Below are 21,700 nucleotides of genomic sequence, written 5' to 3'. Positions count from 1 at the left end.
CTTCTGTAGTAAATGTTCATTGCTGGAAGAACTCTGGCTTAGAGTTGATGAGCTAGAGTCTAAGCTTCAAACATTGAGACAGGAGGTGGTGGGAAAGAGTTACCCGGATGCTGTGTTTCAGGAGACAGTCACACACACGCCTTAAACTAACTTGAATTCAGCCAGTGCTCAGGGACAGGAGGGTGTGGCTGTGAGTGAGGCAGGTAGAGGAATCCAGGAGCCTTATCCCCTGTTCATGTCCAATAGGTCCAAGAATTTTGCTTCGTGTGTTTGAGAACAGGAAGGATGAGCCAAGAGACCACAGCACCATGATGCAGAGAGCCATTCAAATGGGGGGAGAGAAGTGAAATTTTGGTGTAATTGGGGATAGTATAGTTAGAGGCATAGACACTGTTCTCTGTGATCAGGGATGAGAGTCCTGAAGATTGTGTAGCCTGCCTGCTGCTTGGATTCAGGATATCTCATCTGGGTTGCAGAGGAACTTGGAGTGGGAGGATAAGGATCCAGTGGTCGTGATCCACATGGGTACCAATGACATGGTTAAACCTAGGGCAGAAGTTCTGCTAAGGGAGTATGAATAGCAAGGAGCTAAATTAAAAAGCAGAACCAAAAAGGTAATAATGTCTGGATTACTACCTGAACAACGAGGTAATTGGAACAGGGTCAATAAGATTAAGCAGGTAAATGCGTGGCTCAAAGATGGTGTGGGAGAAATGGATTTGAATTCATGGGACATTGGTATCAGGATTCCTGATGAAAGGCTTTTGCCTGAAACATCAACTCTCCTGCTCTTTGGATGCTATATGACCTGCTGTGTTTTTCCAGCAACACACTCTAGACTCTGATCTCCAGCATCTGCAGTCCTCACATGCGCCTGGGGAAGAAAGGGCCTGTTCTGATGGCATGGTCTTTATCTGAACCGTGCTAGGGCCAGAGTCTTAGTGAATCGCACAATGAGGGCTGTTGACAGTGCTTTAGACTAAATGAGGTGGGAGTGTCCAGATATAGGAGAAATTAAAAACCCGAATAAAAGGTGAAGGTAAGAGTGCAGAACTCAGGAGAGGTTATTAAAATCTCCAGCACAGACATAAATAGAACAGAATATCTCAAAAGGGTTAGCTATCAAACTTCAAACATGCTGGACAAATGGATGATAATAAGAGGGATGGTTGATACAGGATTGAAAGTGTTATATCTGAATGCACGCAGTATAAGCAATAAGGTAAATGAGCTTGTGGCGCAGATCGAAACTGGCAGCTATGACGTGGTGGGCATCAGGGAGATGTGGCTGCAAGGGATCAGGATTGTGAGCAGAATATTTAAGGATATACATCTTAATGACAAGATGGGCAGAGGGGATGTGGTTGCTTTATGAGCAAGAAATGAAATTAAATAAACAGGAGGAAACAAAGCAGGGTCGGACGGTATAGAATCTGTGGGTAGAATTGAGGAACAGCAAAGTTAAAAAAGACTACAGTTGGAGTTATGTACAGGCCGCTAAACAGTAGTCAAGAGTTGGGGTGTAAGGTATACAGGACATAAAAAAGGTGTGTAGGAAAGGCAATGTTACAGTGATCATAGGGGATTTCATTGTGTAGTTGGACTGGGAAACTCAGGTTGGTGATGGATAGTAAGAGAAGGAATTTGTTGCATCTACGAGCCCACTAGGGAACAGACAATACTGGATTTAATGTTACGCAATGAGGCAGACTTGATAATGGAGCTTAAGGTGAAGAAACCCTTAGGAGGCAGTGATCATATTATGATTGAATTTACTCTCCAATTTGAGAGGGAGAAGACAGAATCAGAGGTAATGGTATTATGGCCGAATAAAGGCAAATACAGAGGCATGAGGGAGGAGCTGGTTAGAATTGACTGCGACAGGAGCCGAACCGGAAAGACAATGGAACAGCAAAGGCAGGAATTTCTGGGAGTAATACAGGAGACACAGCAGAGATTCATCCCAAGGGAAAAGAAGCATGGTGCAGGGAGGATGAGGCAACCATGGCTGACTAGAGAAGTCAGGGATAACATAAAAGCAAAAGAGAAAACATGTAATGAGGTGAAGGGCAATGGGAAACCAGAGGATTCAGAAGCTTCTGAAGAGAGCAACAAAAAAAGAAATGAGGAGGGAGAAGCTTATGTATGAGGGTAAGCTAGCCAGTAATATAAAGGAAGACTTAAGAGTTTCCTTAGATATATCAAGGGCAAAAGAGAGGCAGAAATGCAAATTGGTTGCTGGAACGATAATAGTGGGGGCAAGGAAGTGGTTAAGGAACTAAACAATTACTTTGCGTTAGTCCTCATTGAAGACACAAGTAATATCCTAAAAATTCAAGAGAGCGAGGGGGGCAGAGCTGAGTATGGTGGTCATCACCAAGGAGAAGGTGCTAGAAAAACTGAATGGCCTGAAGGTCAATAAATTACCTGGACCAGACGGACTATACTGCAGAGTTGTAAAGGAGATAGCTAAAGAAATAGCAGAGGGATCAGTGGTGATCTTTCAGGAATCGCTAGAATCAGGGACGATCCCAGAGGACTGGCAAATCACTAACGTGATACCCCTATTTAAAAAGAGAATAAGGCAAAAGATAGAAATTTTCAGACTGATTAGCCTGAACTCAGTCATGGGTAAGATCCTGGAATCCATCATGTAGAGTGAGACTTTTGAATACTTGGAAGTATATGGTAAAATCGGTCCAAGCCAGCATGGTTTCATCAAGGGGAGGTCATGTCTAACAAATCTGCTAGAACTCTGAGGAAGTAATGAGCAGGTTAGACAAAGGAGCGCCAACGGATTACCTCCCTGGACTTCAAGAAGGCTTTGACAAGGTGGTGCACAGGAGGTTCCTGAGTAAGATAAAGGACAATGGTGTTAGAGACAAGGTGCTAGCATGGATAGAACCTTGGCTGCCTGACAGAAGGCAGAGAGTGGGGATAAAAGGGTCCTTCTCAGGGTGGCAGTAGGTGACAAGAGGTGTTCCGCAATGCTCAATGTTGGGACCACAACTTTCCACTTTATATATTAATGATCCAGATCATAGAATCTACAGTGTAGAAACAGGCCATTTGGACCAACAAATCCACACCAATCCTCTGAAGCGTAACTCACCCAGACCCATTCCCCAACCCTATTACTCTACAGTTACACCTAACTAATGCACCTAACCTACACTCTTCCAACAAAGAGCAATAAAAACGTGAGAAATAACACCTTATCTTAGTAAGACATGTTACAAGGTCTTATTGAGTCTACAAGCTTTAGACTTGAAACAGTGGTCCCTTCATTGCTCAGGCGAAAGGGACTGCTCAGAGACGGTGATTGCATTAACAATCTGGTTGTGAAGGAAGATGTGCGTGGTTGGGGTTCCTTGCTCTTATATGGTCAGCACCCCGTAACCATGGACCCACCATGGTTTTCCATCACACCCCTAGTTAGCAGGAACCTTTGCTTGTTTTGTATATCTCCCAGATAATGTGTAACTGTGCTGATCCTAACCATATATTCTCAAGTACATCTTTAACTTCATTCTTTTCTTTTACGTCCCCATCTATGGTTTTGCATCATTATCTTCACAAAGGAAGTCTTGGGATGCAGTTGTAGCCTCCCTACCTCTGGGTTAGACTGTCTGGATTCAAATCCTACCTCAGGGCTTGTGGGCTATGAAAGGAGGTGGTTGAGAAAGCTGCTAGTTACCCTGGAAATCCTGACACCCTCTCCCCAGTATTCCCTGAAGGGAAGGGTTTGAGAGAGGCTATGCTTTGAAAAAAATCATATCTTTGTTTACACTTCCAGCTATTATTTATCCCTTTTTCCTGCTGATACTCCTTCCCAATAAACGCGCTCTGTAATTTCTCCAAGTCTCCAATGAAAAGCTGCTGCCTGATTTGCTTTGACATTTTATATGTGTTCCCCATCCCTTTGTTGGCTGTTTTGTGAAAGACCTGCAGTTATATAGCACCTTTCACAACCACCAAGCACTTTACAGCCAATGAAGGCACTTTTTATTTTAAAGTAATGTTACTGTAATAATCTGGAAAACACAATACCAAATTTGCACTCAGGAAGACCACAAACTGCAATGCAATAATGTGCTTATAGACGACCTTGGTGATGGTGCTGGTAGGTAATTTTTTCACAGGGCACAGAGGTGACTCCCTTACTCTTTGTCAATGCAGACCGTGGGGTCTTTTATATCCAGCTAAATGAACCTTGGTTTATATTGCACCTGAATATAGTGCTTTTGACAATGCAGTACTTCCTCAGCACTGCACTGGAGTAGCCAAGATTTCAGATTTGTGATGAAGGCTCTGCAGGGGCACATAAACCAATAGGCTTCAGATTCAGAGCTGGAAGTACTACTCACTGAGCCACAAATTGTAGAGCTCTCCTCAGAGCAGGTTGGCCTCTCCCCAGCCCCCACCCCACCCATCTCCACTGGGTCCAGCCCCAGCTATCTGAATGTGGCTTTGGTGCTGAACACTTACACAGTTCTGTTATTACACAGCTCTGGAGCAGGTCGAACTTTAATCCAAGAGCCTCTCGATCCAGGGGTAGGAATGCTATTACTGCACTAGAGGACCCCTCCCCTGCTTGTCTTCAAATAACACAGACATGTATTTCACCTGAACATATGTAATGTTACATTTTAAGGCAGGCACGCTGCCAAATAACATTCTCTCAGTGCCACACTGGGAGCATAATTTAACCTATCTGTATCAGTCTACATTACACTTAAGCTCTGCAATGGGGATGGAATGCACAATGGGCTAAGAATCCTGCCCAAAATCTACACCCCTCCCAACAATGTTTTTGAAACATCTAAGAGGTACCATGACTTGTGTATCACGGTCCAAGAACAACATGATACACAACTCACTATTTTCATACCATGGGGCTTTGGTTCCTAATGCAAACACCAACACAATTACTCCATCAACATAGCCCAAACATTTAGATTTTGGAGCACTGTTGTTTAATAATCGTCATTTGGTAGTACAGAATTGGAATATTACAGTTATAAAATACTTTTTTAAAGCTTCTCATCCCGTACCCATCAGGACAATTTGCAAGAATCCCAATGAAAAGGGAGTAACAATTTTATGTTGCGTGAGAAGTGCATGCAGGCAGGATGGAAAGTGGACTCTTGGCGAGGATTTTCCATGGGGAATATAGCCTCATGGATGAAGAGTTTAGGAAAGTTGTTCTCATTGATGGCAGACCTCGTGGTGACTAGTTCGACTCATCCAGGAGCAACTTCTTCAATGTTAGTATCCTTGGTAGAGGCTTTGCAGTAAGGTTTTCAGCAACTTGGAGATAATGTGGGTTGCAGATGCTGGAGAGTCAGAGTGGATAAAGAGTGGAGCTGGAAAAAACACAGCAGGTCAAGCAGCATCAGAGGACAACCTTCCTGGTGAAAGGTTCTGACCTGAAACATTTACTCCCCTTCTCTGATGCTGCTTGGCCTGCTGTGCTTTTTTCCAGCTCCACACCTTACCCACTCTTTATACAAAGAGCAATAAATTCTCCCACATTGGTTGCAAGTTAATAAGTAGCTGCTGCTGGGGATGCAGTTATATGATGATTAATAGTTTACTGCAAGGCTTTGGTTATGTTTAAACCAGACAAAGTGACTCTGAATAGTCAACACATTGTTCTGATGTATGAATCATAGGATCCCCACAGTGTGGAAACACACTATTTGGCCCATTGACTCTACACAGACTCTCTGAAGAACATCCCACCCAGATTCACCCCAGGGCTAACCCACCTAACCTGCACATCTGTGGGTACTAAGGGCAATTTAGCATGGCAATCTACCTAACACACATATCTTTGGACTGAGAAGAAACGAGCACTTGGAGAAAACTTATGCAGACACGGGAGAATGTGCAAACCCAGATACAATTGTCCAAGGATGGAATTGAACCCAGATACATGGTGCTGTGAGGCAGCAGTGTTGACCACTGAGCGACTGTGCCAACATTTTGATCAGAATTGCCTGTATCGTAGAGTTTGGTTGTGTACATGGCGAATCAGCATTACTGTAATGAGTATTGCTGAAAAAGACATTGTGCTACAACTTTTCATCTTACACTCAACAGGACAATTCGTAAGGAGTACCAATTCCAAGAGGATATTTATACTGTAGAAAAGGAGAGTGCTGATTGGTTGGTAAGTGGATTCTAATTGGTAGAGGAATTGCCATAGAGATTGCACCCAATATTACTGAACAATAGCTAACAGCCAGGCCAAAGGTCAATGTTAGAAAGTTGGGGGGAGAGTGGATGGCTTGTCTTTCAGCAGATGCATACACATAGGCGAAGTAGATTCTTTCTACTCAGTAAACCTTCTCAGTTTCTACATTTTTCACATAAGCTGTGTTAGCTCCAAAGCGTTGTTCAATTGTTGTGAGCAATACACATAATCCCAGCTTTACCTCTTTGGCGATTTCCAATCGCCAAGAAACAACAGTAGGATCCATCTACTCCATTCTTTTGCTCCTAATTAGTGCAGGGCTTTGAAAAGCTGTCTTGTAGTACAGCTCAGTCGAGCAGCTGGGGCCCTGCTGATGTTGCTGCTTCCCAATAACATTACTTACACTCTGGGTACCTCATTGTCAGGAAAAGCTTGGAATCTCTTTTTGACATTCGGTGAGAAAGAACATTAGACTATCTCAGGTTGACAATCTAGGGAGCTCACTTGACAGGGACAGTGATACAGATAATTTGTTGGAGATGCAAACACTTGTTTTATTGTCACACTTACTGTCATCCTTCATTCGTGACAGTTCTGTCTTGATGTCAGTCTGGGAGTTGTTTATTTCACTGAACATCTGGGTAACTGAAATGGAAATAAATATTTTGTTCTGATCCCCAGAGAAACTATCTTCCCTACTAATCTCTGTGTTCAATACAGATTTGGAGGCATAACAATTCAAATTTACCACATCTAAATCAAAATTGTTTGATGTATTTGACATTTCATCTTTTTGTACTGAAGTGAAGACACATATCAGGTATATATACACAGACAGGAGTAAATATCAGTGGGTTCTGTGCGAAAAAAATGGAGAAGTTGTACATAGGGGAAGTATATGCGGGACAGTTGTATATTGCAAGAATGCATTTCAACAGATATATATTTTGAAAGAAACATTCGTGGATTAGGTCTAAATTAGATTTATCCTAAGCTGTTGCGAAATGCAAGGAAGAAGTATTAGGGGCCCTGGCAATAAATTTTAAATCTTCTTGGTCATTGGGGGGAAGGTGCTTGGGAACTGGAGAACTGTTATAGCTGAACTATAACTAAAAAAAGGTGGAAGGAATAGACAAAGCAATTATAGGATCATCAGCCTAACCTCAGTAGTGGGAGAGTTATAAAAAATAATTCCAAGAGACAAAATATATGTTCAGGACGAGAGACACTGATTAAACAGAGAAAGCATGCATTTGTTAAGGGAAGGTTTGATGGACAAATTTGACTGAATACTTTGAGGACGCAACCAGAGATGTTGCTGTATGTAATGCATTTGAAGTAATCTACATGGAAATTAGCAAGGCTTCTGGTAAGATCTCTCACGGAAACTGGTCAAGAAAGTAAGAGTGAATGGGATACAAGGCAAAATGGCACATGGGATTCAAAATTTGCAGAGGCAGGAAATAGAGTGTAATGGTAAGGGATGTTTCTGTAAATGGAAGTCTGTTTTAAGTAGGATTCCATAAAGCTTAGTGCTGGGACCCTTGCTGAACTTGATTGAGTGGGGGAATTGGATAATCAAGAGGTTCAGGAATGATGTGAAAATTGGTTGAGCAGTAAATAGTAAGGAGGATAGTTGTAAACTGCTGGAGAATATACACGTGCCACTGCTGGTCAGAAGGGCAGAATGGTGACAAATGGAATTTGACCCAGAAAACTGTGAGGTAATGCACTTGGGAAAAGTTAACAAGGTAAGGGATTACACAATGAACGGTAGGACTCTGGAATGTACTGAAGATCAGAGGGACCTTGGTGTGCACATCCACAGATGCCCAAATGAAACAGGAGGTAAGTAGATAAGGTGGTAAGAAGAAATATGGGATTTATTAGCTGAGGCACAGAACACAAGAATAGGAAGATTATCCTGGAACTGCATAAAATGTTGAGTCAAAAATAGTGATGTGTGCTGATTGCCACATTATAAGGAAGACTAGACAAGATGCAGAGGTGATTTACCAGAATATCGCCTGGACTAGAGAATCTGAACTGTCAAGAAAAATTTGTTGAGCCTAGGGGTGTACAACATTCAGTGAAGGAAGCAAGTGGTGTGTTGGCCTTAATAACGATAGGATTCAAGCACGGAACAATGATTTCTTGCTACAATTGTACAGGGCCATACTGAGACCACTGCAGTATTGTGTGCAGTTCTGATCTCCTAATCTGAAGGATGTTTTGACTCTGGAGAGAGTTTACCAGACTGATTCCTGGGGGCACTGATGTATGAAGAAAAACTGGATAGGTGAGATCTATATTCCCTAACATTTAGAAGAATGAGGGGTGAACTCATAGAAGTCTATAAAATTCTATCGAGACTAAACAGTATGCTCCTGATGACCAGGGAGTTCAGACACGGGGTCACAGGTTAATGATGCATCATGGGCCATTTAGGACCAAACCGTTGAGTGTTTTCAAGCAGTTAGATATTGTTTTTAGGGCTAAAGGGATCAAACGTATGAGGAAAAAACAGGAACTGAGTACTAAATTGGATTATACTGAATAATGGAAGAAGCCTGAAGGGCTGAATGTCCTACTCCTGCTTCTATTTTCTATGTAATTGGCTGTTTTCCTTGCAGCAGTGGTGGTTGAGAGGGATCCTGCTAGAGGTGTATCAGATTATGAAGGTCACAGACAGGGTGGATAGAAAGGTTTTTTTTCCATTAGTTGAGGCGACATTAACCAGGCAGCATAGATTTAAGTTAAAAGGCAGAAGATTAATAAAGGGATGAGGAGAAATATTTTCACTCAGAAAGTGATGGGAGGCTGGAAATCACTACTTGAAAGAGTGGATGAGTCAGAAACTCTAGCAACATTGGAGCATTACTTAGATATTCACTTGTGTTGCCATACCCTCCAAGGCTATGGGCCAGAAGCTGGAAAATAGAATGTGTAGTCAGATGATTGTTGATAGGCATGGACACGATGGGCTAAATGGCTTACTTTTATGCTATTAGATTAGATTAGATACCCTACAATGTGGAAACAGGCCCTTCTGCCCAACCAGTTCACACCGACCCTCCGAAGAATAACCTAACTAGACCCACTACCCTCTTTGACTAATGCACCTATTGCTATGGGCAATTTAGCATGGCCATTTCACCTGACCTGCACACCTTTGGACTGTGGGAGGAAACCGGAGCACCCGGAGGAAACCCATGCAGACACGGGGAGAATGTGCAAACTCCACACAGACAGTCACCCAAGGCTGGAATCGAACCTGGGACCCTGGTGCTGTGAGACAGCAGTGCTAACCACTGAGCTAACGTACTGCCCAAAAATTAAGATCTAAGCATATCAGTGTCTGGAGGAATAGCAGGAGAAAACAATATGGGAGGAGAAAGATTGGAATGTATAAATCTTCTGCACAAATAGATGGGATTCAATGCACTTTGCTGGTGTTGGGGGTGTATTTTAAGGGTATTACAAATCTCAGGGTGGGGTGAGTATATGGGGGGAGCCTGAAGATTCATTGAAAAGAATGAATAAGGTTATGTTCTTCAAATGTATACAGGAAAGTTTTTAATATTAATATGTAAATGGTTCCACAAGGAATGTACACTACTGAACCTAATTCTGGGTAACAAAACTAGATAGGTGATCGAGATGACAGTGGGGAAGCATTTTAGTGATTGCAACTATGGCACTGTACATGTTAAGTTTGTTTTGGGAAAGAAGAAAGATGGCCGGAAAGAAAGTTTTTTTGGATGAGGGTAAGGCAGATTTTATTAAAATAAGGCAAGCTAGCCAAGGTAGAAATTGAAAACAAATACTTGATGATAAGTCTACAGAAAAACAGTGGGAGGTGTTCAAAAATACACTGGGGAATTATATGCCTAACATGTTCTCTTTAAGGTGAAATGGGTGAGCAACAAATCCAGAGAACCATGGAAGTCTAAGAATATTCAGGGCTGGTTAAAAAAGAAAAGAGAGAAGTATAACAAGTGGAAAAGGAGCAAAACAATGGAGGCCCTAGAGGAGTAGTGGAAGAGGAGGGGTAGCTCAAAAAAAGCAAGTAGGAGAGGCCAGAGGAAATATGAGGAAAAGCCGGCTGGCAAGATTAAGGAGAATCCCAAGATACTCTTCAAGCATAATCAAGAGAAGAACCGGGGAAAGAATAGGGCTTATGAGGGACAAAGGGGTCAATCTATGTTTTAAGCAAGATGACATTGGAAAGTGAGTATTTCACATCTGTCTTTACTTGGGAGGAAGATGCAAGTACAAAACTTGAGAAGATGGATTGAGAGATGTGTGAACAGATTGATACAAGAAGCAGTTAGGGAGGTTATGTTTGAGATATATAGAACTTTGGTTCGGCAACTGGAGTACTGTGTGCAGTTCTGATTACCACACTACAAGGATATGATTGCACTGTAGGGAGTGTAGAGATACACCAGGACATTGCCTAGAAGGGAGTATTTCAGCTAATGAAAAGAGGCTGGATAAGCTTGGTTGTTTCTTTGAAGCAGAAAAGGTTGAGGGAGGACCTGTTAGAGGTGTATAAGATTCTGAGAGGCATGGACAAGGTGATAGAAAGCAGTTATTCTCCTTCATCGAAGGCTCAATAAGCAGGCATTATGTTGAAGTAAAAGGCTTAGAGAGGTTTTTAAACAAACTTTCACTCAGAGTGGTGGTGGTCTAGAATACACTGCATGGGAGGGTAGTTGAGGTGGGAAACCTCACAACCTTTAAAAAGTTATTTGAAGCAGCATTTGAAGTTTCATAATATTCAAGCCTAGTGCGGGAAAGTGGTACTAATGTAGTGTATTTTTGGTTGTACAGACTCAATGGACTGAAGGGACTATATTGTATTATATGATTCCAAGGTCAAGAAGAGGAAATAAAACAATTTGGAATGGAGGAAGAAATGGCGATTGTAACCTCTGCTTTAGGGTTCGGCACACTGGTTTCTATGGGTAGTGAAATCTGGCAAATATGTAACAGAAGATGTTGGAAAGCATAACATTTTTGAATTATACTAAATGATTTACGCGCACTTTTCTTACAGAGCAGAAAACAGACATGTGGAAGATTGGGAGATGAGAACAAAAAATTAGAAATATCAGAAACAGATAAATGGGCGTGACTTAAAGTAACTGGAGAGAACAATTTATAAACAGATTGGCAGGAAGGAACCTTCAGTTAAGTTTTGGATAAGACAATGGGTTACTACAAAGATTAAAATTCTATGCCCAAACAGATAAGTCAAAACCAGGCAGACACTCAGATAGGAGACATAAACGTTTGGGCAAAAGATGATTCAGGCAAGTAAGGGAGGTATAGTGAGTAGGTAACAAGTTGAAGAGAATATAAAAACATATCATTAGATCAGATGGAAGGAAATTGTGAGGGTTTTTAAAAGCAGTAATAAAAGGAAAATAAGAGGATAATTTTTCCATTTTAATTACAGAAGAAATAGTTTTTTTGAACTTACTTTGCCAAGTCTAGAACTTACTTTTGTTTTTCATCTGGGAGCGATCCATTTTGAAGTCAGACTTTGAGTTTTTCATTTCGGTGAACATCTGAGCCACTAGGATGTGAAGAACAGTGTTAGTATATTTTCTATGCATCATACCTCCTTCAGACTCCCTCAAATTCTCCACTTCTCTGGTCCTGACTTTGAGCACTCTATCAATCCGTATACCACCAGATCGTGCTTTCAGTCATCGAGGCTTCACACTCTGATACACTGCCTCAACCCTCACCATCTCCTTCTGTGAGATATTTCTTAAAAGTCATTTTAGAGCAAGTCTCCAGTGGCCATTGTGGCTATCTTCTATCAGCCTCTGATTTTATCTGTTCATCTGAAGAAAGTTAGGATGTATTTTCATATTAGGCAGTTGCATAGTTTCTTCAGAATAGAAAGAGCACCTCTGTATTCTGAGAACATAACATCCACTCCTGTCTTTCCTTAATCCATTTCTTCTTGTTTTGGGGCTCCATGCAGTCAGCTCAGGGGAGAATAGGTAACAAGATATTTTACATCCCTGTATTGTGATGAAACTGAGGTTTAGATATATGTATTTTAATATTCAACAATTACTGCAAAACCGTGTGCTTATTTTTTGTGAAAGATCACCTTGGGTGACATATGTAGCCAGGTTCCTCTTAGGAACCTTACATGGCTGATAGGAACATTAACTTGATATTCCCAATAACAACTAGGCACACTGAATCACAAAGCTATGATCCTATTCCTTCTGGTCGAAAGGTCTATAACTAGGGGTCATAGATTTAGGGTAAGAAATCAGTGGCAATGAGAAAATTCTACAGTAACACTTCTCACCCAGACAATAAAGGGAACCTGGAATATGGTGTATTCTTTCTATTGGGATTCAACACTTACTGCTATTCTGCATCATGCTAAGTTCCAATTGCGATTTCCTCATTTCGTTGAACATCTGTGTGACTGAAATGGGAAAAATACTTCAGAAAGCATCCCAGCAAAGCCTTTGAGGTAACCACTACCCCCTTTCATTTAAATTCCACCCACGTGGAACAAACTACTTAGTTGCTTAAGCAGATGAGGGCACTCACTTACCCGCTCCAGTGTCCCTGTCTTCTTGCTTCACTCAATGTGAACTTGATATTTTCAGAAAGCTAGCTGGGCAGCTGTTGAGTGAGATTCTCTTAAACATTTGGAGTGGAGCCCAAGGACATAGTAGAGAAGGGGAGGAGGTAGAGGGTAATGGAGAGAGAATGGAGAAAGGGGTAGGAACAGGAAGACAAAGAGGAATATTATGTGGGATTCAAGGAAGTATCTACCATTTGGTGCATTCTATGCTGTCAGTAAAATTAAATGGTCTTCTCTGAGGTTCTAATGAATCTGCTGCAATGAACCTCCCTGATTTTGTTGCTGTTTAACATATTTAATCATTTTTTAACAATTAGATTGCATACTGTGTTTTAAGGGCTCAGCTGTAGCTTTCAGAACTCTTGGATAAGAGACATGCTGATGTTTTATAAATTAATTTGAGAGACATGAGCATAGGTGGCTCAGCCAGTTTTATTGCCCATCTCTAATTGCCTTGGAGAAGATGATGGTGAGCTGCCTTCTTGAATCACTGCAGTCTATTTGCGATAGATAAACCCACGGTGTCATTAAAGAGACAATTTCAGCATCTTCAGTGAAGGAAATGGTGATATATTTTCAAGTTCTCCTTCCTATCAGAAAGATGTTGTGAAACTTGAATGGGCTCAGAAAAGGTTTACAAGGATGTTGCCAGGGTTGGAGGATCTGAGCTACAGGGGAGAGGTTGAACAGGCCGGGGCTGTTTTCCCTGGACCGCGGAGGCTGAAGGGTGACCTTATAGAGATTTACAAAATTATGAGGGGAATGGATAGGATAAATAGACAAAGTCTTTTCCCTGGGGTCGGGGAGTCCTGAACTAGAGGGCATAGGTTTAGGGTGAAAGGGGAAAGATATAAGAGAGACCTAAGGGGCAACTTTTTCACGCAGAGGGTGGTACGTGTATGGAATGAGCTGCCAGAGGTTGTGGTAGAGGCTGGTACAATTGCAACATTTAAGAGGCATTTGGATGGGTTTATGAATAGGAAGTGTTTGGAGGGATATGGGCCGGATGCTGACAGGTGGGACTAGGTTGGGTTGGGATATCTGGTCGGCATGGATGGGTTGGACCGAAGAGTCTGTTTCCATGCTGTACATCTCTATGACTCTAAGTCAGGAGGGTGTGTGGCCTGCAGGAGGTGATGTTCCTCTTATCTGCTGCTCTCATCTTTTTAGAGGGTCGGGGATATGGATGGGTTGATCAGACTACTTCGTCCTGTGACTTATAATTTGAAAAAGTACTGTTGAGCCTTGGCAAGTTGCTGCAGTGCATCTTGTAGATGGTACACATGTTGCCACTGAGCATTGGTGATGGAGGGAGAAAATGTTGAGGGTGGTGGTTGTGATGCCAGGTTGCTTTGTCTGAAATGGCATCAAGATGGAGAGCAACATATGCAGGCAAGTGAGGGTTATTTCATAACACTCTTGACTTGTGTCTTAGACATTTGTTGGACAGACTTTGGCGAGTCAGAAAGTGAGCTACTTGCTGCAGGATCCCTAGCCAATGTCCTGCTCCTATGGTCTAGAATCATAGATTCTTTAGTGTGGAAACAGGCCATTTGACCCAACAAGGCCACACCCACCCTCCAAAGACTGACTCCACACAGTCAGTCGCCTGAGTCGGGAATTGAACCCGGGTCTCAGGCGCTGTGAGGCAGCTGTGCTAACCACTGTGCCACCGTGCCACATCATAGGAAGGATGTGGAAGCTTTGGAAAGGGTGCAGAGGAGATTCATGAGGATGTTGCCTGGTATGGAGGGAAGGTCATATGAGGAAACGTTGAGGGACTTGAGGCTGTTTTCGTTAGAGAGAAGAAAATTGAGATGTGACTTAATTGAGACAGAAGATAATCAGAGGGTTAGATCGGGTGGACAATGAGAGAGCCTTTTTCCTCGGATGGTGATGGCTAGCACGAGGGGACATATCTTCAAACTGAAGGGTGATCGAAATAGGACAGATGTCAGAGGTAGTTTCTATACTCAGAGAGTAGTAGGGGCGTGGAATGCACTGCCTGCAACAGTTGAAGACTTGCTAACTTTAAGGGCAGTTAAATGGTCATTGGATAGGCATAAGGATGATAATGGAATAGTGTAGGGTAGATGGGCTTCAGATTGGTTTCACAGGGCGGTGCAATATCGAGGACCGAAGGGCCTGTATTGCGCTATAATGTTCTATGTTCGATGATCTGCACTGTCTGAATTAGCATTGCCAGTTTACGATCCTCCTGACTGGAAGTACCAATAAGAATTACTGACATTGCTATGTTAACTAGATTAGATTATTTACAGTGTGGAAACAGGCCCTTCGGCCCAACAAGTCCACACCCACTCTCCGAAAAGCAACCCATCCAGACCCAATCCCCTACATTTACTCCTTCACCTAACACTACGGGCAATTTAGCACAGCCAATTCACCTAACCTGCACATTTTTGGACTGTGGGAGGAAACTGGAGCACCCAGAGGAAACCCACGCAGACACAGGGAGAATTTGCAAACTCCACACAGACAGCTCCTGAGGTGGGAATTGAACACGTATCTCTGGCACTGTGAGGCAGCAGTGTTAACCACTGAGCTGCCCAATGGAGCAGAAAAGTTACCATTTTAAACAAATATTTTCTTTATTTTCATCTGTTGCACTTTTCTTCACTCTTGTCCAGTTTCCTTTCCTCTCAATTTGACTCCACCCCCTGCCCAGGCTCAGATTCTTTCTCAATTTTGATCTGTCACTGGTTAAGGAGATCGACTGTTACTTGAAGTGTTCACTTAAGTCCTTGAGCAGAGAAACAGTGAAGTAAATAGTTTTAAGTATAGCCTTGCTATAAATCTACAATAGTGAGTAGAATGGGTTCTTAATACTTAAGATTTCAGAGACAAATCTCAATAAAACATATAATTAATAAGTTAGCCTGGAGCAATGTTATGTTGAGGAATCAGGCAGTGCTATTTTGAGTCTGTAGATTGGAAGATGCAAAAATAGCCTTTAGTAGAGTGATATACTCTCCTTGTCGGATGTGGGAGTTTAGGAAGTGTTTACGTGTTACTGAGGATTGTATTTGCAATAAATGCCGTTGCTTGCGAATCCTGTCAAATCAAATGGATCGGTTGGAGCGACAGTTACAGGCAATGAGGAATGAGGCAGTGATGGATGGCAGTTATTGGAAGGGAAAAAAGCCACTGGTACAAGGATCTGTTTTGGGGCCACTGTTGTTTGTTATTTTTATAAACAACCTGGATGAAGGCGTAGAAGGATGGATTAGTAAATTTGCGGATGTCACTAAGGTCAGTATAGTTGGGGACAGTGTGGAAGGATGTTGGAGATTACAGAGGGACTTAGGTAAGCTGCAGAGCAGGGCTGAGAGGTAGCAAACGGAGTTTAATGCAGAAAACTGTGAGGTGATTCACTTTGGAAGGAGTAACAGGAATGCAGACTACTGGGCGAATGGTTAACTCCAGGAAAGGTGAGAGAGGTAGGTAGGTAGTGCAGGAGTCTTCTGTGGCTATCCCCATTTCAAACAAGTATGCTGTTTTGGAAAACGTACAGGGTGATGGATTCTCAGGGGCATGTAGCAGTAAGAGCTGAAAATGTGTTTCTGGAAAAGCGCAGCAGATCAGGCAGCATCCAAGGAGCAGGAGGATCAACGTTTCGGGCATGAGCCCTTCCTGAAGAAGGGCTCATGCCCGAAACGTCGATTCTCCTGCTCCTTGGATGCTGCCTGACCTGCTGCGCTTTTCCAGCAACACATTTTCAGCTCTAATCTCCAGCATCTGCAGTCCTCACTTTCTCAATGTAGCAGGAAGAGCCAAGTTTCTGGTAAAAAGACAGGCTCTAATGTAATGAGGGGTACATTGGGTTCAGAGCGATCAATTGCATTATGGGACTCTCTAGTCAGAGGCACAGAGAGACATTTCTGTGGTCAGCAGCAAAAAAATCAGAATGGTATTGCCCCCTGGTGTCAGGATCACTGATGTCTCAGAGAGGGTGCAGAATGTTCTCAAAGGGGAGAGGGACCAGCAAGAGATCATTGTACACATTGGAATCAACGACACAGGAAGGGAAAAGGATGAGATTCTGAAGAGAGAATATAGAGAGTTAGGCAGGAGTTTAAAAAGGGGGTCCTCAAGGGTAGCAACATCTAGATTACTCCCAGCGCTCCTAGATAGTGAGGGTAGAAATAGGAGGATAGAGCAGATGAATGCGTGGCTGAGGAGCTGGTGTATAGGAGAAGGATTCATATTTTTGCATCATTGGAATGTGTTCTGGGTAGAAGTGATTTGTACAAGAAGGATGAATTGCACCTGAATTGGAAGGGAACTAATATACTGGCAGGGAGATTTGCTGGCACTGCTCAGGAGCAATTAAACAAGAAAGGCTGGGAGAGGGTGGGTGGGACTGTGGGACATAGTGAGGAAAGAAATCAATGAGAGACTGGTACAGTTGAGAAAAGAAATGAGTCGAGCAGTCGGGGACAAAGCAAGGAACAAGGTAGGACTGATAAATTAAACTGCATTTATTTTAATGCAAGAGGCCTAACAGGGCATGGTTAGGAGCATGGAACTGGGATATCACAGCAATTACAGAAATGTGGCTCAGGAATGAACAGGACTGGCAGTTTAATGTTCTAGGATACAAATGCTACAGGAAGGACAGAAGGGGAGGCAAAGAGAAGAGGAGGGGTTGGCGTTTTTGATAAGGGATAGCATTATAGCTGTGCTGAAGGAGGATATTTCCAGAAATACATCCCGGGAAATTATTTGGGTGGAACTGAGAAGGAAATTGAGAAACAAATCTGAAAGGAGGTTTCAGTAATTTGTAAGATTAATAGGCTGGTTACGGAGGGAATTTTAATTTTCCAAACATAGACCAGGACTGCCATAGTGTTCAGGGTTTAGATGAAGAGGAATTTGTTAAGTGCATACAAGATTTGTTTTCTGATTCAGTATGTGGATGTACCTATGAGAGAAGGTGCAAAACCTGATGGCAGGGCAGGTGACTGAGGTGTTAGTGGGGAAGCACTTTGGGGTCAGTGACCATAATTCTATTAGTTTTACAATAGTTATGGAAAAGGACAGACCAGATCTAAAAGTTGAAGTTCGAAATTGAAGGAAAGCTAAATGCGATGATATTAGGTAAGACCTTTAAAAAGTTGATTGGGGCAGATGTTTGCGGGTAAAGGGACGGTTGGAAAATGGGAAGCCTTCGGAAATGAGATAATGAGAGTCCAAAGACAGTGCCTTCCTGTCAGGATGAAAGGAAAGACGTAGATGTAGGGAATGCTGGATGACGAGAGGCAAGGACTGATTAGCAATTGTCAACATGGCTTTGTACGCAGGAAATCATATCTCACAAACTTGACTGAGTTTTTTGAAGAAGTAACACAGAGAATTAATGAGGGCAGAGTGGTAGACGTGTTCTACATGGACTTCAATAAGGCGTTCGACAAAGTTCCCCATGAGAGGCTGGTTAGCAAGGTTAGATCTCATGGAATACAGGGAGAACTAACCATTTGGATACAGAACTGGCTCGAAGGTAGAAGACAGTAGGTGGTGATGGCGGAGGGTTGGTTTTCAGACTGGAGGCCTGTGACGAGTCGAGTGCCACAAGGATTGGTGCTGGGTCCACTACTTTCCGTCATTTACATAAATGATTTGGATGTGAACACAGGAGGTATAGTTAGTAAGTTTGCAGATGACACAAAAATTGGAGGTGTAGCGGACAGCGAAGAAGGTTGCCTCAGATTACAATGGGATCTTGATGAGATGGGCCAATGGGCTGAGGATTGGAAGATGGAGTTTAATTTAGATAAATGCGAGGTGCTGCATTTTGGGAAAGCAAATCTTAGCAGGACTTATACACTTAATGGTAAGGTCCTAAGGAGTGTTGCTGAACAAAAAAACCTTGGCGTGCAGGTTCATAGCTCCTTGAAAGTGGAGTCGCAGGTAGGTAGGATAGTGAAGAAGGCATTTTTGAGTATAGGAGTTGGGAGGTCATGTTGCGGCTGTACAGGACATTAGTTAGGCCACATTGCATGGAATTCTGGTCTCCTTCCTATAAGAAAGATGTTGTGGAACTTGAGAGGGTTCAGCAAAGACTTACGAGGATGTTTCCAGGATTGGAGAATTTGAGCTATCGGGAGAGGTTGAATAGGCTGGGGCCGTTTTCCCTCGAATATTGGAGGCTGAAGGATGGCCTTATGGAGGTTTATAGAATCGTGAGGGGCATGGATAAGATAAATAAACAAGGTATTTTCCCTGGGGTGGAGGAGTAAATAAGTAAAGGGCATAGGTTTAGGGTGAGAGGAGAAAGATGTATAAGAGACCTGAGGGGCAACTTTTTCACACAGAGGGTGATGTGTGTATGTAACGAGCTGCCAGAGGAAGTGGTGGAGGCTAGTACAATTGCAACATTTAAAAGGTATCTGGATGGGTATACAAATTGAAAAGGTTTGAAGTGATATGGGCTGGGTCCTGGCCAGTGGGATTCGATTAGTTGGGATATCTGATCGGCATGGACGATTGGACCAAAGGGTCAGTTTCCGTGCTGTACATCTCAATGACTCTATCTTCTTTACCCCTCACTGCTTCACTATCAGAGTGCTCATTCAGAAGGTTACATAGTAAATCACTTTAGCGCTAAAGGACATAGGATGAAGAGTCTAAGTGAATGGGACACAGCATCACTGCAGCAAATCTGCACCACAATAAGTTTAGCACATTGCACATTGAACATAAGGAAACGTACACATTATGACTCCAGCGATGAGAATTCCTGTTGACAGTAGAGTGGAGAGACCCAGGAGAATGTAGAAACTCAGAGGCTGCTGTTTTCCTTGCAATGAAGGTTGGTCAGCATGTTCTGCAAAATGTAAATGACAATATGAGGATGTAAAGTGGCAACAACTCAAGACTGGGCACTTCAGATACCCGTTCAGAAGCTCTGTTTGGTTCTGAGTTGTATGTTCTTTCTGTTCTGATAACAGACTGCATCAAATTCCTGGAACATGCTCCCTCTAGCACTCTGGGGAAGGGAGCTGAGAAGGTAATAGGTAGATGAAGTTGCGAGGTGATGGTCATAGATCAGAAAGGAGGGTGGAGCAGATTGGTGGGAAGGAAGATGAACAGGTAGGACAGTTCAAGAGGGCAGTGCCAAGTTGGAGGGTTGGATTTGTGATGAGGTGGACTGCAAAGATTCAAGAAGGCAGCTCATCAACACCTTCCCAAAGGCAACTCAGGCTGGGCAATAAATGCTAGCCTAGCCAGTGATGCCCATATCCCACGAATGAATAAGAAAAGCACAATAAAATAAAACATGGAACCAGTCCCTATGAATCATTTAATCTTAAAATTATCTATGCTGGTTTGGAATGAGGACATTATTAGAAAGGATAATAGTTTTGCCATCTTTAATTGCCCTTGAACTGAGCTCATTTCTGGGCTATTTTTTTGGGCAGTTCAGAATCAATCACATTGCCGCAGGTATTGAGACAGGTGGAGACGAGACAAGGTAAGGACAGAGGCTATCCTTCCCTCAAGCACATTAGTGAATGAGATGGGAGTTTACAACAATTGCTCAGGGATAGGTACTGCTGGTTGGGTCAGCATTCATTATCCAATCTTAATTGCCCTTAAGAAGATATGAGTTAGCTGCTTCCTTGAACAACTGCAGTCAACTGGAGCAGGTGCACTCACATTGCTGTTAGAGTGACAGTGAAGGAATGTCAATACATTTCCAAATCAGGATGGTGAGTAGCTTGCTGAGGATGTTGCAGGTAGTGGTGTGTCCATGCATCTGTTATTCTTGTTCTTCAAGGTTGTAAAGATAATGGGTTTGAAAGTTGCTTTTGAAAGAGTCTTGGTGTGTTAATGCAGTGCATCTTGTAGATGGTAGCTGCTACTGAGAGTCAGTGATGGGTGGAATGAATGTTTCAAACATAGAACTGTACAGCACAGTACAGGTCCTATTGTCCTCCTGTTAGATCAAACTAACCTACATTTTACTGTGATCCATGTGCCTATCTAAGAGTCGATTAAATGTCCTTAATGTATCTGACTCTACCATCACGACTGGAAATGCATTACACACACCCACCATGGTGTAAAGAACCTACCTCTGACATCTTCCCTAAACCTTCCTCCAATCACCTTAAAGTTATGACTCATGATAGCCATTTCCGTCCTTGAAAAAGTCTCTGGTTATCCACCTTACTTGTGCTTCTCATCATCTTGTACACCTCTATCAAGTCACCTCTCATCCTTCTTCGCTCCAATGAGAAAAGCCCTCAGTCTCTCAACCTTTCTTCATAAAACATGCCCTTCCGTTCAGGCAACATCCTGGCAAATCTCTGCACCCTCTCCAAAGCTTCCATGTTCTTCCTATAATGAGGTGACCAGAACTGAACATAATATTCCAAGTGTGGACTAACCACGGCTTTATAAAAGGTGCAGCATAACCTAATGGCTCTTAAAATCAATTGCACTGCTAATTAAAGTCAACACACCATACGCCTTCTGAACAAGCTTATCAACTTCGGTGACAACTTTGAGGGATCTATGGACTTGGAGCCCAAGATACCTTTGTTTGTCCACATTGCCAAGACTCCTGCCTTTTAGCCTGTAATCTGCATTCAAATTCAACTGTCTAAAATGAATCACTTCACACTTTTCCAGACTGAACTCCATCTGACACTTAACAGCCCAGTTCTGCATCTTGTCAATGTCCTGCCTACAACAGCCCTCCACACTATCCACAACTCTACTAACCATCGTGTAATCAGCAACCTTACTAACCTACCCTCAATAGTTTCCTCATTTCCCCTTCCCCACCTTACCCTAGTTCCAAACTTCCAGCTATCCCCATGACTTGTCCGGACTTGTCCTACCTG

General features: G+C 42.7%; 1 protein-coding gene across 10 annotated transcripts in view; it reads right to left on the bottom strand.

Annotated features, from left to right (window-relative positions):
- Positions 1 to 21,700, bottom strand: part of LOC132835946 (uncharacterized) — a 147,088-nt gene that overhangs the window by 111,218 nt on the left and 14,170 nt on the right. For 9 of the 10 annotated variants that reach the window (XM_060855084.1, XM_060855083.1, XM_060855089.1 and 6 more), the window contains exons 3-6: positions 19,561 to 19,674; positions 12,600 to 12,662; positions 11,709 to 11,783; positions 6,770 to 6,844 (exon numbers count right to left, since the gene is read on the bottom strand). In XM_060855084.1, the coding sequence (XP_060711067.1) occupies positions 6,770 to 6,844; positions 11,709 to 11,783; positions 12,600 to 12,662; positions 19,561 to 19,674 (327 nt within the window). Of the gene's footprint in view, positions 1 to 6,769; positions 6,845 to 11,708; positions 11,784 to 12,599; positions 12,663 to 12,794; positions 12,883 to 19,560; positions 19,675 to 21,700 lie in introns of those variants that run through there. The other variant, XM_060855092.1, reaches the window with a different exon arrangement.

The sequence above is a fragment of the Hemiscyllium ocellatum genome, chromosome 45 (genome assembly GCF_020745735.1).
Source record: "Hemiscyllium ocellatum isolate sHemOce1 chromosome 45, sHemOce1.pat.X.cur, whole genome shotgun sequence".
NCBI classification, from domain to species: domain Eukaryota; kingdom Metazoa; phylum Chordata; class Chondrichthyes; order Orectolobiformes; family Hemiscylliidae; genus Hemiscyllium; species Hemiscyllium ocellatum.
Note: the sequence above shows the minus strand (reverse complement) of the source record. Positions and strands in the feature narration are given on the sequence as shown.